Genomic DNA, 16,151 nt, shown 5'->3' with positions numbered 1-16,151 from the left:
CCCGGATAGTCTTTGCTTGGCATTGATGGTTCCCCGCCAATCCCAGCCTGCCCCTCCCTGAGTTTGACTCAGCGCTTGGCGATCCTTTTCGTTTCCCACCACCGCCCCAATCCCATGGATTGTGACCTCCGGCGAGGTTTCTCAAAAACATCTGACGATTGTCGACCTGACTTCCGCTGGCGTCACCAATCTATTGCCAAGCTCCTTTCACCTCCTTGCACCCACTCCCCCAAACGGCCCAGCGGCTAGTCTTCCAAACCATCATTGCATTACCTCCTCGCGTTCTGAAACTAGCATTTCCCTATTTTCTTCCCACCTGCATGCCTGCGCGATTTCGCCTGATCGATGGCTGCTGAAACGCTGACACATTCGCCTTCCCCGCATAGTTTTCAACGGCATGTTGGATTTGACAACATCGACTCGAACTATGTGCCGAGCAAAGGCACGTTATCGTTCACCCTCAACTCCAAGCATGATGGCTACCACAAGACGCGCAGCAGTCGCACCTTCATGGTCGGCGTTGACGACAACTCGTATTCGGATCACGCCTTGCAATGGCTCTTGGACGAACTTGTCGACGATGGAGACGAGATAGTATGCGTCCGTGTCTTTGAAACCCAAGGACGACCATCAGACAAGGTGTACAGAGAAAACGCCAATGTCTTGATGCAGCAAATCCAGTCGAAGAACATCAGAAACCTCGCAATCAAAATCGTGGTAGAATACGCCGTGGGAAAACTACACAGCACATTTCAGTCCTTCGTAGGTATATATCCGACCCGCGAATGGCTGCGCGTTGCGGTGCATCCATCTCGCCACGTTTTGACAAAACCATTGGAGGTCTTGCTGACCCGCCGCTTCTAGATATCGATACACGAGCCTTCTATGTTAATTGTCGGCACCAAGGGTCGGTCCCTTGACACTGTACAAGGGTTTTTCAGCAGTTACAATTCATTCAGCAAGTATTGCTTGCAATACTCACCGGTGCCGGTTGTTGTTGTGCGGCCTAATGAAAAACGCGAGAAAAAAAGGCCAAGCGGGCGCAGGACCCCAGTCGTCACAGCTATCTAAGCATCTTAGCCGGCCAGCCACACGAAGCAGACAGCGACAACAACAGCACTTACGAACTCGAACCCACCATTGCTCCCGACGAGGAAGCCCATCGTGTTGCGGTAGCTGTAGGGTTGCCTGCCGCATTCGATCCTACGATCAAACCACTCGACGTAAACGCGATCCTTGCTCGGGGTGGCGGCAGACGTGCGCCCACTCCGGTAACGGAACCCCAATCGATGCTCGACCTGACTGCCAGACCTCAAGGGCCTCTCCGGCCCGTAGATAAGGAGGTGGGCAACCCTAGCCCGGAAAGCGAAGGGGATGACTCGGACGAGTATGAGGAAGAGTTCGAGGTGGCGACGGGCGAGGAGGCACTGAAGAAGGAACGATTACACAAGATGGAGAGCAACGAAGGTGCAGCACTTAAGGTTATGCAAAGCCGGAAGATGAGCACAGAGTCGATCGACGACGAGGACGACGGGGGCGCCAAAACAGGAAACGGATGAGACGGACGGGGTGCAGATTTAAGGATGTGTGACGGCGTTCGGGGACATTTTACTTTCGACTGGCAAAGCTGTCGGGCCCTGTCCCAATGCCCACATCACTTTATCATGGATGATCCTTTGTACATGACTATTGAAACAGACGACTACAGCGAGTGGGAAGAAGAATGCCGAGAGATAAGATGGAAGGGCGTTGATATTTGCTTGGTAGCCATGATTTCTTTTCCCTGAGCGAGAACAAGAAGGAGGGCCATGATAGGCGTACACAAACACACGCCAAAGCGTATCACTGAATGCATCTGTCTGGGCAGCGTTCCACAGCAGCCCTTTCTTGTGGCCAGAACTTGGCCAACATGATTGATTGGCCGACGGATGCCGATCTGGCTGGGGTAGTATTGGTGGTTGTTGCTCTTCTTCAAAGGCCATTGTGTATAGATATGTGCTGCTGCCACACAAAAGATAATCCAACTCCCCAGCCGATGCGATTTTGTCGACTTAGTTAAATATGCTTGCTGGTCAGGAAGCAGTTCACAGGGAAGGATGAACCACGCCTTCTTCGCCATTGTGGATTGGGCAAGTTGGCGTTAATTATGTCATTTAGCTCTGGACGTTTTATACGACATCCACAAACCTCTCAAACCAGATAATTGGATTTTAAATGTATCAAGATTAGTAAAAAAAGGAAATCTCCCATACGGGGAATCGAACCCCGAGCTCCGCGGTGAAAACGCGGTATGTTAGCCGTTACACTATATGGGACTATAGTCGATCTCTTTCACATCGATACTGATATTTCTGTTATTAATTCTTATATTACGCAGACACTACGGAATACAGAGTATCACTTTCTATTACCTGTCATTGCGCAAATAAAGGGATCCGATCGATTAGCATCGTGTGCATACATGCATGCGTTCATTTATCTGTCTACTCACAGTCAAGTATACATACTTGTGCATGAAGTCTGCCTGTCGCGCCACGATGCAAAACGACGATGCCACTACTACTGCACCATCTGGTTATTGGCAATTTATAAAGGATGCCAAACACGTTCGGCAATTCCAGCTTTTCCTCTGCCAGTCCGTCGCAAGCCCGCGAGATAAAAAGTTGACCTGGAACAATACACACAATAATAGCGTAGCAAACCAAAACGTCTCAGAATTTTACAATTTCACAGAATGTAGAAAAATGTATATCAATTGAATACTTGACGATATATTCATTCCCTAAGCCAGTATGCTATGGCTGATTCCGTCTGCCATTCTAGATCGAGTAACTATACATTGATGAATAAATAATATACAATAACCACACACACAGCTGTCTCTTGCCTCTGTGCCTATGCAAACCACCAAGAAATAACCAAATTATCAGTCCTGTCGTGGTGTCCCGACTGCGCCGCCGCTATGAATGCTGTTTGACAGAGCAATAAAAACCAAGGGACAAACCCCATTGATGGTATGTAACCAACCAACGACCCAACCAATGCCAAACCATACAGATATAACACTTCAAATAAAACTGTCCCGGCGAGAATAATGTTGATAGCTCATCTCGCTGATATCGTCTCCTGTTGTACACAAAATTCACATCAATCAGATCATCAGTCCAAGCGACTCATTCGGACATCGAGGTACGCACCCAACACGGAATGCTCGCTCTCGGACCGCGCGTGTTCCTTCGCAGCCGCGATCCGGGCTAGGTGTTGCTGCTGTTGCGCCGCCGACCACGGCGCTTTGACCGGGATGCGCAGGTTGACACCGTCCTCCTGGTCCACGGCGGCCCCCATCGCCGTCACGGGCGTCTCCTCCACCATAACCCCCGGGTATTTGTAGCCGTACGGCGGCAGCTGCCGCGGGCTGTGACCCGTGTTGCTCTCCTCAACGATCACCTGGAGAGGAGATAACCCGTCATTAGTGTTGTTGTTCTTCGCGGTGATTTGTTCCGCCCGGTCCGTCACCGTTTGCTGTTGCTGCTGGCTCTTGATCCACTTGGCCTCCTGCTCGGATTGTACTAGCTCGCGCAGGAGCGCCGCGCCCTCCTCGCGGTCCTCCTCGTTGTCGATCGAAAGGCCCCAGGCACGCAGGAAGTTGGCCTCGCCTCGGTAGTTCTTGTGCAGCCAGAGTCGCTCCTCACGCGTGTGCCTCGTCGTCTTCATTGGCTGGGTCTTGGGTAGCACTACTAGTGAAATTTTGGGGCTTTTCAGAGAGGACGACCGAGTGAGAGACGACATTGGGTTCGTCGTGGAAGACTGCGTTGGCGGCGGCGGGGCAAGGTTTTGCGGCGGTGGAGGCGGTGTGCTTGTCGAAGATGGGAGTTGTTGTTGTTGTTGTTGTTGTTGATCCCCCATCGATAGGACCTGGGAGATAGCGGGTAGAGGACCAGAAGGCGGAGGGTGGCTCGGGGGCGGGTACGTCTTGGAGGACGAGCCCGACTCGGCACGCGAAGAGGATGTCTGTCTCGAGTAGGCCTCATCCATCTCACCGTCGGACTCGGACGGCGTAGAATTGGGGAAAGGCCGCCATCTCGGCCGGCTGCCACCCGTGTTGGGTCTCGAGCGGTCCTTGGAGCGGTCCTTGATGTCGGCCACCGACTGTGATCGCCGCAGGCCGTGCTCTTCAGGCGAATCGTGAGATGACACGCTCGAGGTGGGAGAAACTGGGTTGCACGAAAAAGGGTTAGGTGTAGGGGAGAACATGGCGGCTGACCCCCGACTATACGCCGAGGATGCGGTCAGTGGCGGGGAAAAGACCGATTGTCCGTTCGACGAAGCATCCGTATGCAAGGGGGACAGCAGTCTTTGGTGAGAAGAAGGGATTTGCACAGGGGCGGGCGGTTTGCCTTTTGGCGCAGCGCCTATGTTGAGCGGCGGAGGACTCAACATGGAACTGGACGCCGAGGGTGGCGGGGATGGCAACTGCTTGTCATGGTGATCTTCAGAGTCCTGGGTTGAATTCAGGACAGCAGGCGGTTCCGGAGGGGACATGGTAAACCATTGTGTGACCGGACGGTCATCCGACGGAGTGGTGCTGACACGCGAGCCGCCCAAATGAATGATTTCCGAAGGCTCATTTTTGCTATTCAAAAATTTCAATTGTTAGCAAAGACAAACTGAACCGATATGATTTCAAAACACTGCGAACTCATAACGTATGACATACCTGATGGCAGCGGCAGCGGCAGCGGCGTTGTTGTTGTTGTGCCATCTCATCCATTTGGATCGTTGACTTGGCTCCCTCGCAAGCGGCATCCTGTTGTGTGGGTATTAGTCGAGTTGACGGCCTCTTGACGAACAACAGTGGCAAACACAGTCAGGTCGATCGGGTCGATCTTCAGGTGGAAGAAGAGACGTGGATAGATGCGGGCAGCAAGCACAGAAGACGGGAAAGGGGGACGGGCGTCCGGCAGAAGTTTAAAGAAATAGATGCATGGAAATCGAACAGAGTCGCATGGTTCTTGTTCTTTGACGGGTTCTGGTCGCGAATAGCGCGGCTTGGCGGAGGTCCCGTAGACGGCTATGTCGCTCCAGGGTGGGGGGATGGAGACTGGGATGAGGACCCAGGAAGCCGGCAGGGCAGGGACTGGGATAATGACGGGCCAATCAACCTCAAACCCAGCTAAGGAACTGTCGTGACGAGAAGAATTGTCGATACTGGGCGTGGGGAGTCATGTGTGGCGGTCCTACCACAGACACCAAGCCTGGCTGTAGGGTCAATAGTCAGTCGTCCTATATACCGACATGGCGAGCAATGATTGGCTTGTCGCGTTCCTGCTTTTACGTTAGTAGTCCTCCATTATTTGGGTAGTCTTGTTGACATGGGGCCAAGCTAGCCTGTCGGCAATGCCCTAAATCGCGACCGTTGAAGGGCACTACCAATCAAGACTTGGTTCGAGTCTTCGCTGATCTCACTCAGGGGTCGGGCCAGTCGGGCAGTCAAGACGGCCGTCATCAATAATTTTCCCGAGAGCTGGAAACCTTGGTTAGGCGTTAGCAGGTCGCCTGTCGCTGAACTGCCATAAAGAGTGCCCCTGCCCGGGCCAGGGAATTGCACAGGACTGCAGCATGCGGCGTACAGAGAAATGAGCCGATGGGTGAGCCACAGGTCTGGTTCGGGGCCCCTTGGCAAGAGGAGAAAGGGAAAGGCGGCTCCGCAAACCGCTATCCGTGCAAGGTAGGTTACCTGGTTAGATCAGCGTGTTAAAACACTTTGTGGTATGTTTGTTGGTGGTGCTGCTGCCCGTCGCATGCTGCGAGAAAGTCAAGAAGAGTCATGGACAGCAGAGCAGATGGTCAAATCGCCTGGAGACAGCTTGGACGATGACGACGATGACGAGCCAGGCACCGGCTGCTCCCTGCATGGTCAAAGAAGCGGAAAATAGAGTATTGGGCGAATTCATGCATCGTTCCCATTGCATGGCGCAATGCTGCCGGAGTGGCGCGTGTGGGCTCTTTGGAGCAGAACTGAACCCTGTATTTTTCCTCTCTCTCCTCCCTTTGGCTCCTGCAACCCCACGAGCACACGTCTGTGCATGGCGTTTCAGGCTTATTATTATGAGCTGAGCAGCAAAGAAAGAGGAAAAAACAGAATAGAAGACTCGAGATTGTGCCCCCAAATAGGCGATGACGGCGAGGGTCTACAGCGTCTTGTTTCTTGGGCAGGCACCTGATTAGGATTTATTTTTGGCTTCAGGGCCACTGACTCGAGCTGCTGTCAGAAACGACGCGGCAGGTGGGGGAGGCACGAGGGTGATTTGCGCTGGCATTGTATTGCATTGTTCCTTCCATTCAAGCTTCTAAAGCTGCCAAGAGTTCGCGACCTTCTTCTTCTGCGGCTGCTCACTCATCGCATGCTGATACTGATTGCTGTTGGAATGGCCAACTCCCACGATCGATCTGCCAGGGTCCAATTTGCAAGTGAAGCAACCACGTGTCAGTTGACAATGGATAGAGTTCCCGGTCGGATCGAATGCAACAACGGCTAAATTAAACAGGTTACAATGCTCTAAGCTAAGCAACCAACTAAACTCATTGGGGACTGCAAAACATCCAAGACGTCTTGCTTAACGTACAGCAATTCGATGCGGCTGAATCGATCCATCCTACTGTGACGCCGAGAGTCTGTGCTCGGGACGACTCCCGAGATTTTCAGAGGGCGCGGGCATCCCTCAAGGAAACACAGGCAGCTGCCGTGGGCCTGGACTGCTCCTTGGACGAAATTGGGCAGAATAGCGGTCTATTGAGCCGAGGCCCAGCTGTTATTTCTGTTTCTGACGCGACGATTCATTTCCTCGACAAATGTCCGACAGGTTGCCCTTCTCGCTCGAGCCTGTCTCAACTTATCTACCAGTCGACTACTATTACACGCAACGTTTCAAGTGCCTACGCAGGAGCAACCATCATATCAGCTTTTACCCATATCAATGAGGATCTGCGAATCGTCCGGGGTTCTCACCACGTGCTGTTTGCAGGACAGTCAAACACAGCACAGTCGAACCCGGTAAACTGCCCGGGCACTAGCACGCCCTACCTACCGACTACTGGATCACTTGGAGCTAAGGGTCCTCTTATGCGTTATGGAGATTAGAGGGCGAGGGGCCCGGAGATCGTACACAGTCCTAGTGGCAGTGCACATAATATTGTCGAGATTTTCTGCCCGAAGATGTCAGCCAGCAATGAGCCTTGAAGTAGATGGCCCATGTAGCCACTGCAGCTACTGACTGAGACAATCGGGAGGTTGATGAAAGTGAGCTCCACCAGCAATACCCAGGTGGGTGGTCCAAGTCCCCGGCATATTCTAGAGGACCTCCTGCTGCAATGGCGATGCGATGAGGACAGATAGATTGTTATCTGATACACCTAATCACGGTCTGTGAAGGAAAACATTGAATAGCATTTTCTACTCACGGTTTGACTGCCGATTATGCCACAGTGACCTCCGTCGCCCTGGCCAACATAGCCAACTCCTTTATGTACATGGGGCATATCATATAAGAACATGCGCAGATTGCTAAGTGATATCAATTCAGATACACCGAATTCCAAAGCCCAAGATGCCGCGAGGCGGCCATCGTGTATCTGGCGTATTGGGAAGATCTGTATGGCTGTTCCTGGATTTCGCGTTGGCATTCATTGCTGGGCCTCGCGTTTTCGACTTGATTCTATACTGCAGGGAAGCTGCTTCAACACCCAGATCATGTGCGCAATGGTCGCAGAAAACCACACTTCGGCTCTCTCGAAGCCATAGATGGCCGTAATCTTAAATACAGCATCAATCATTATATTCACATCACTGGCCTGGTAAGGCTAGGCAATGATTATCTTTCCAGGAGGCATGTTATCTCGAAAGTAGAACCAATTACCAATGAGGCTGATTATTGAGGTCAAAAGTCAGGGCAGATGATTCTGTGAATCTCATATGTAGACCATATTAGGAGGCATGACATGAGAAATGTACTCAGGGTCCCAATGATCCCTAGGGAGTTTGTTCAAGGCTGGCTTGGTATTTGAGTTGCTGCGGATTGTTCCTCTTACAGGCTTCGTTCTACCATTTCCCAGATTCAAAAAGAGCGGGCAGACATGCCTCGTACATTATACTCAAAACCGAATATGATGTGCTGTAAATCCGGTGTAGATATGTCTTTGTCGTTTAACAAGATCGCCCCTGATGTTTGGTCAATATCGTCGGTAGTTCGCTACACTCACTTGCATACTGCCCCGTGCCCACCGATCTTCGTATAAAACTATGGAGCTATAACCTGCTAGACTATACCGAATAGAATGGAAATGTAACTATGCGAACGGGAAATCCACTCAAACGCTAAATTTTCATATCGTTTTACCACTTGCACATTGAACGGGTTTGGTGACGGTGGCTAAAAGGAAGTACATATCAGGGGCCACGAGATTTCTGTAGAGTAACTAGACCATTTCCTGGCACGTACACCAACTAAAATTTGAATTTAGCCGGGAAGTTGTCCAAGGCCAGACATCAAGGATAATCCCATCGTGCCGAAGATCACTCACTCTCGCTTTCTGTATTTGCTACAATCAGCCCACATAGATGTTGTACAAAAAGAAAACGTCTGGGTTGTACACTCAACATGACTATGAGCGATGGAACAGTCGGCTATTTGAAATCAAAGGATCCGATTTAGGATGCTAGTTCATTGTTCAAATGGCGAGCTGATAAGTATGTCGTGAGGAGGAATTATATCTATTGAGCTGCACGGGATTGGTGTTGCTAAAAATAGATCATAGCCGGTAGAACAATCTGCCGTGCAGTAAGATCAGCAGCCAAGATATTCTACACTTCAGCCCGGAGAGCTTCGATAAGATAAGAGATTGCCAAGACCTCGCTAAAATCCCGAGACAGTGGATGACATTACATCATACCTAAGATGGAGAGGACCAGTGACAATACAATGTATCACGACGATGTGTCTAAATTCGCAAGAATTTTTTTTTATGTTGTTAAAAACATGGGTTGTAAAATTTGTTTCTTGGTCCAATAGGACGTTAGGCTCGTATTGTCATCGCTGACAAGCCATCATCTACCTGAGCTATATTTCCTCTCCTTAGGAATATCAACCAAATACTTGGTCCAAACCAATTGGACCAAGGGGAATCTCGTCTCAATAATACCCTCCAAATCTTACATTCAGCCATTTGCATGATACGCATGGCATGCCCTCCTCCCATTCCCCAAAAGCCGAAAATGTGTATCTCAGATGTGTCGTGCATGGTGCAATATCCCACCATGGGATTACCGTAAAAAAACGCCTCGTAGATGCCCTCGATGCTGTCGCTGAAAAAAAATGAAAAGCAGGATTCCGTGAGAATGAATCGTATCATATACCCTCTCCGGAACGCCAATGGCCATGCAAAATAGCGATAAAAATCAGAATAAAAAACACAGTGGAAGTGTAACGAATGCGTCTACCCATTACCCCAATCACGAATGGTAATGGTGCAGAGGATGCGCCGACGGCATAGGTGTTGGTCGTCCACTGCCGTACCCAGGCATGAATTCCGGCACAATCCCAGTGCGGACATTGTTGCGGCGGCCCAGTGGTTGATAGTGCATCTGAGCAGAGCCCATATGATACTCGGAGAGAGGAATAGAAGGCGGTGGGTAGTTGAGTGTGTTAACAGGGCGCAACGGCTTGTACGGGCTGTTGCGCTGCTGAAGATAGACCGAAGGCGAGTTGGACATGGGGGTGTGATGTCCAGCATACGAGTCGGTCAAAGGTGACGACCCGTAGACGGTTAAGCCACGCGGACTGTGCCGCTTCGTCGGTGTTCCATAGTTTGAAGGCGCCGTGAAAGCGGGTGTCTGCGGTCCGCAGGTGGCCATGATGGGAACCTGAGGTGCCCAAGTGGTCGCGTTAGGATAGACCGTCGCCATGGCACGAACACCGGCTCCCAGAGGTGGCAGAGAGACGGGGCCTTGAGAGTAGTTAGGGGGTGGCACGTAGGCGGTAGGTGTAGTCTGGCTTGTGTCCAGGGTGAGATGTGGCACAGGCAAGCGGGTGGGGTCGACGCCACCGCTAGGCAATTGACGTGCGTGCGGAGGCATGGACACTATGGATTGACGGTTAACTCGCTTCGGTGCTGGCTCAACAATTTCTGTAGATTCCACACTTCGCTTCCTAGTCCCGTTGAAGCCCAAGTTAGGCTTGGCGGCCAAGGGAGACATGGCAGGTGTAGGTTGGAACTGTCCTGGCCAGCTCTGGGTCGGGTTGTAGATCGCCGCGCTTGGCGAGTAAGCAGGCGCAGAGGCAGGCGTCCCTTGAATGTTGGAAGGCAGCACGCTGGTCGGCAGGATGCTAGTCGGCGAGGGCAACGGAGAGGCGAAAGTTCGATGGGTTGGCGATGGCAGGTTTGCCTGTAGGGTAGTGGCTCGTCGTGCTGCGGCCATCTCGGCAGCCCGCTCGGCCAGCTCGGCTTTCTCGCAATAGTCGTGGAAGCACGCCAGCTTCTCCAACCACTCCGCCCATTGTTCCTTGGAAGTCAACAAGCCATAGCGCATGTTGCTCAGAAACTCGACCTCCATGACGTGGATTTCCTTAACCGCGATACCGGACACCTCGGCCCAGGTCTTGTTCGTGTAGGTGTTATCGTCCAAGAACTTGTTTCCCAGCATCAGCGCCACAGTGAGGAGCCGGTATTCGCTACCTGGGCTGCCATTAACCTTAGGGTTCGTGCTCTTTAGCCTGTACACAAAGAGTAGTGCCAAGAGTATCACGTTCTGGGTAACCTGGGTTGTCGAGAGGATGGTGTTCACCCATTTGGTATAGGCTCGATCAGGTCTCGTGTACGCGGACAAAGGAGGTATCGGTGCGTTCGGATTGCGGTCCTTGATGTCCTCGGCAGCTTGGATCGTCTCCATATTCTCGAACCAGAAGAAACAGGTCATCTGCAAAAATGTTAGGTGTATGCGAAGAGACTACGAAACATGGGAGTGCTTACCAACGCAGCAAAATCGTCCAATTTGCCGCCATTGGGGGTGATACAGCTCGGCAGGCGCAGGCTGTGCATGACCATGGTGGATTCCCTACGGGAGACGGTCCCCTCCGAGTGTGCGGCGTGGCTCGAGCGAGTGGATGATGGCGTCGAAGGTCGCGTGGAATGGCGTGAAGCTCCTGAGTGGCAGGCGGGAACAGATGCCACAGCCGGGGCATGGTGAGGTTGTTGTGATGGTTGTGGCAGGTGGGCCAGATTTTGCTGATGTTGTTGTGCCGGTTGATAATGATGTTGGTTTTGCAGTGGTTGCTGCTGCTGCTGTTGGGCTTGGCTCTTGGAGAACTGGTTCAGCGTAGCGTCACAAAGGACCATGCCCGGACGACTGGCTTGCACCAGGGTGTTGGGTTGTCTCGCCAAAGCAACATGGCTGTCGTACGTCGATGAAAGCACCGGGTTGTGGTGGTAGGTGGTGCCCATGCCTTCCTCGGCTGGGGGCGTTCGAAGACCGCCCGAGTAGAGGGCAGCTTCGTCGGCCACAGACGTTTCTTGTACCTTTTGCAGGCTCAAGGGAGGAGGCACAAGCCTTCGTGATTGCGGATATCCCACCGGAGAGGGGATATATGGAGGTACGAATGGACGAGCGATGATCGAGATGGCTGAAGACATCAGGAACGGCTAGAAATTCAGATCCCCGGGGAGAGTTCAAATATTCTAGAGTGCAAGTTTGACGATCGATGGTGAGAATCCCTGGACAGGATACTCAGAAATGGCGTGAGTTGTATTGTTCCCTTTTGGTGATTGTTCCATTCATCAGTCGTCAAATCAGGTTGGATTGCTTGGATTGGTCAGGCTTCGTGCCGAAGGTGAATGCTGCAAGACTCAATGTGGGCTGAAGGTGAATCCGAACAAGTCATCTGTGAGCCATGTCGAGCATAAAAAGCCGGACTTGGAGGACTGCCCTAGGCAGGCCGAGGTGGAAGCTGAGTTGAAGCAGTAGCAATAAAAGAGAAAGAAGGAGACTTCAGTTTCAACTTCGTTCGTTTCCGCGTTCCTGGATCCTCCTTTGGCCTCTGGTTGGTGGGGGTGTGGTTACGGAATGGGATATATCGAATTAGGAGGACGGTTTGACGCTGCAGCGCTTATCGACGAAGGTGCAACGGGAGGGTTGGGTTTTACCACGGATGATGGCAGAAATGGCTTGGCCTTTCACAAGGAACAATCACTCATGATTTTGAGGCTCGAATTCTTTGAATAGCCAAAAGTTCTTGGACCGGAGACGGGATGCAATTGGAACTTGGGCGCTCATTGAATAATATACAATCGTTAATAAGTTACGTACGTTCTAGGTATCAGCCGGATCGAGACTGGCGTTGACCAGGTCGGAAGAGATTCGCCAGAGGGATGGACTGGGTGGAGAGGGTTTGGGGGTGCTGAGAACAATGGGGAGGGGCGTGGACGAAAGTGGGCTTGGGGACGCTTGGCTGCGACTCAGCAGTACTGCCACCGAATTTTGCTTGGATTAGGCCTATTTCAGGGGGTATGGGTATTACTGTACTTGGTATGTCGAGCGGCGGCAGGCATGGGGTGCGAAATGGGAGTGCGAGTGGAAGTGCAAGTGGGGAACGGAGAAGGAGAAAGTCACAGTGAGAGAAAGTGAGTCCCATTCACTTGCAGTCCAAGTCTACTAGGAAGGTTTTTAGTGCAAGCACAGGAGCAGTACGTAGTACAGACAGAGTGAGTTGAGTGAGTGAGCGTCAGGCGTAGGCGTGGGAAGAGGCAGAGCGGCATGGCTCTCTGGAAACGACGCTTGCCCGTGGTTGGAAAAGTCAAAGCCAGTTCTTGGGGAGTGAAATTAGGAAGGACGACAGACCTGATTGGGCGACATGGGGGTGTAGGAATGGGTGGGCATGAGGAGGTGAGATGCGACAATACGGTACAATCGGACTGAGTTGGGTGGGCGTGCGCGAAGTGTGTACGGTACTCCTCCGGGCTGCTTCTGAGCTACCAGTACATCCAAGCATGCTCATACACACAAGCACAACCGATGAATAGTTCGAGTGAGTATGGTGTCAAACTATGTAGATATTGCATATGCCGGTCGGGCAAATTCACATCGCCAGTACGTACATCCATTCGCATATACAGCCGACCACTCAGCTACGTTGGTGAACAAGCTGTCTGCGTGTAGTTCATTGGGATTGATTGAATGAATGACTGTTTGATCCAATGAAAGCGTCTTCGGCATGGATGGATATCAAACGTATGGTGTGCGTGCGTGTGTGTGTGTGTGTGTGTGCATTCAGTGTGTGCGTAATGAACATGGAGACCGATGTACCTGCAACCACGACTACTAGGCCCTGTCGGGGAAGTCAGTGTCCAGGCCAGGTAGGCAGGCAGGTCAGACTTCCAAAGGAGCAGCATGTAACCTGTCCAATGTAATCAATACATCTCTCGTACCGCAAATATGACCGACCGACCGGAAGATAGACAATGACATGCTAGTTTCGGCTGGACTGACTGACTCTGACTGGCCAGACCCGACTGGTTGTGTCGTTGGTGGATGGATCACCGCTTTCGCTCTGAAATTGGCGTTGCGGAACAGCAGCAAGAATGAGGCCAAACCCACTAATCTAGCACAAGCAGGAAGAAGGAAACAATGCCTAACTAAATGGAAATAGAAATAAAAGACTCGCTCTTTACCCTGGAAGGTGGAAGGGCCCATGCCGAGTGTAAAGAATGTACATGCTATGAGTTAGTTAGATAGCGCTGTTGCGTTTGCAGTGCACCAGGGAGGAGGTACTGGAGGTGGTGTTGTGTGTGATACATTGAATTGATACAATCAATCCACCGAACAGAACAGCAGCACACAGCTGCGCACAAATCACAATCAAACCAGATCCAGCCAACCCATGCTTTGCCCATGTATGGAATCCATCCACAGCATATGTATAGCAGTCAAAAAAAATGCCTGAAGCTTAGGCAGTAGAGAATGGACTCAATTATTTCGAAATGCAGCGCCGAGAACCAAGCAGCGTCACGCTGCCATGCTGTTATGCTCCCGTACTGTTGCTGCTGCACGTACACCCACGGTACATAGCTTACGCACCCATGGCCTCTATCTAGTTCAGTTCACCGACGGCCGGTCCAAGACTCTCTCCAAGGTCCCTCCTCACCACATCTTGGAAAAATGGATTTTTCAAGTGCCCATCCATCGGCCCCAGCAGAAGTGAAGAAAGTGAAAGAAAAAAAGATTCATCGGCGGGGATTTGCGTTGCTTGGATTGCGCAGCGAAGTGGTTCTAGCACTTGGTTTTGCGACTCTCGATCAACCAAGGTTTCGGCCAATCGTATCTCGGCTCTAAAGCCTGACGAGAAACGTGGATTCCACGGACTGGGGCCTCCTCGCCTCCTCTCCTCTAACTGGCCTGTATTGTTGCTGCTGGGAGGGGTGTTTTAGAGCCGGGAACCATTTAGTGCTTTCGCCGTGCCATTACCTCGCTTTTCGCTCGTACACAAGCTCGTAGTCGCTTAGGCTGACCAGGGGACGCAAAAGACTACCGATTAAAGAAAAAATCATGATGGAAAACCCAAGCCCCAACCGCTACTACTCCTGGCCACCTCCCAGGTTGATTTTGGAATTGATTATGAGCGCCGAGCGATGAGGATGCCCGTTCGGCATGCTCGTTGCGATTTGTTATTTCCAGCTAGCTTAGGCACATGCAGTGCAAGCGGGGCATTGCTTGTAATAGTGCAGAGCGGTGCGCAGCCCATATGAGCAAAAGCCAGACACTGCTGACCAGGCAATGCCAGCCTAGCCTGAGGTCTTTCTAGCCTTGATGCATGTCCAAAGGGGGCGGCATGCCACACTGTTTTCAGAACTGTGTCGTTGTTGTTGTTGTTGGATGGGTGAGTGAGGGAAAAAGAGGGTTCAGGATCAATCATTGACTAGGGGGCAAGGTTGGCTGTTAGGCCGCCCGACCTATTAGCAGCCAGCCAGCAGCAGCAGCAACAAGCAAGCAGCCTTGCTCGACTGGATTGTCTTTGCTTGCGCGATACAAGCGTGTGGTGGCCCATCAACCGCATCCCATGCCGTCCTTCCCTGCAGCAAGGATAGTGGTGGTATATGCTACCATCGGCGGACATAGCAAGGGCAGTGCGTCGGTCGTTCGTCCAGTCTAGTCAAGCCCAGAACAACATGAAGCCTGCTGGCCTGTTCGGTTCAATCATCACTGCATACCTCATACCACATATACAGACCTGTGACCGCCTGAGCAATGCTTGCTGGGGCTTGCAGAGCCGGGATGAGTAAATTGCCTTCTAGCTGGCTGTGGGACACTGGCGAGGCGCCCGCGCCCACGCCCACGCAAGGAAGAATGAACCACTGGCACACGCACGCATTACTGTGACGATCCAGGTGCCCAACATTGAACCTTTTGGCGAGAATGGGTACAGTGCAGGTTACGTTACCGGCCTATGTAATGTTCAACACCCCTCAACCGACGGATATGGGGAACACAAAACCTTGGATTGGCGAGGTCAAACGCCGCGCGCAGTCCTAATACAATCATACACGTCTGTGGCAAAATATCAAAACGAAGCAAGACCGATAGCTTTCTTGAAAGTACATGCCGTATGGGAAGAAGGATGTGTGTGTGTGTGTGTGTGTGTGTGATGGACGGGAGGGGTAGGCAAGGGAAGTATCACGGCGGCATCTGCAAAGCAAGTTGAGACCATCAATCAAACCACCACTAACCTAACAGCAAGCGAAATGGATCACTTGTGTGTGAAAACTCGCATTCCGGGGTCAATCATCTAGTCTAGCCTCCTCCTCCGTCCGTTCATTCAAGGATGCGGGTTTGCAGTCCCAGACATGAATGGGCAAACAGGGAATAGGAGTCCCCACGTAATGCGGCGTCAAAGGGAAGAAAGGGAAGGAAAATTGAACGATGATAGCCTCGAGTTTCAATACGCATCCCCGTCCCGTCTCGCCGACTCATGTAAGTGTACATAGGGGATGGGGCGCATTTCATTACGCCCGTTTTCCATGGTAAATCGCCGAGTCGACGCGACGTGTCGGTGACCATGCTGGTGTAAAGTGGTTGCAGGTCAGATGTATCAGACCAGCTACCAGCA

The 16,151-nt window shown here is 51.8% G+C and overlaps 3 protein-coding genes across 3 annotated transcripts; 1 reads left to right on the top strand and 2 right to left on the bottom strand.

Annotated features, from left to right (window-relative positions):
• Positions 1-345: 345 nt before the first annotated feature.
• On the top strand, positions 346-1,559 carry PG998_005894 (universal stress protein family domain protein; the record flags this gene model as incomplete). The annotated part of the gene is made up of 2 exons (XM_066872712.1): positions 346-762; positions 1,032-1,559. The coding sequence occupies 2 exons, from the start codon at positions 346-348 to the stop codon at positions 1,557-1,559; spliced, it is 945 nt and encodes a 314-aa protein (XP_066732809.1).
• Positions 1,560-3,159: 1,600 nt separating this feature from the next.
• Positions 3,160-4,806, bottom strand: PG998_005893 (uncharacterized protein; the record flags this gene model as incomplete). Its single annotated transcript, XM_066872711.1, has 2 exons — positions 3,160-4,633; positions 4,718-4,806. 2 exons carry the CDS (start codon positions 4,804-4,806, stop codon positions 3,160-3,162), a joined length of 1,563 nt encoding a protein of 520 aa, XP_066732808.1.
• A 4,702-nt stretch (positions 4,807-9,508) lies between these two features.
• Positions 9,509-11,496, bottom strand: PG998_005892 (cyclin; the record flags this gene model as incomplete). The annotated part of the gene is made up of 2 exons (XM_066872710.1): positions 9,509-10,972; positions 11,026-11,496. 2 exons carry the CDS (start codon positions 11,494-11,496, stop codon positions 9,509-9,511), a joined length of 1,935 nt encoding a protein of 644 aa, XP_066732807.1.
• Positions 11,497-16,151: the final 4,655 nt, after the last annotated feature.

This window comes from Apiospora kogelbergensis, assembly GCF_038363985.1.
Source record: "Apiospora kogelbergensis strain CBS 113332 chromosome Unknown utg000003l_segment0_segment0, whole genome shotgun sequence".
In the NCBI taxonomy this organism is placed as follows: Eukaryota; Fungi; Ascomycota; class Sordariomycetes; order Amphisphaeriales; family Apiosporaceae; genus Apiospora; species Apiospora kogelbergensis.
This window is presented reverse-complemented; position numbering and strand designations above follow the sequence as displayed.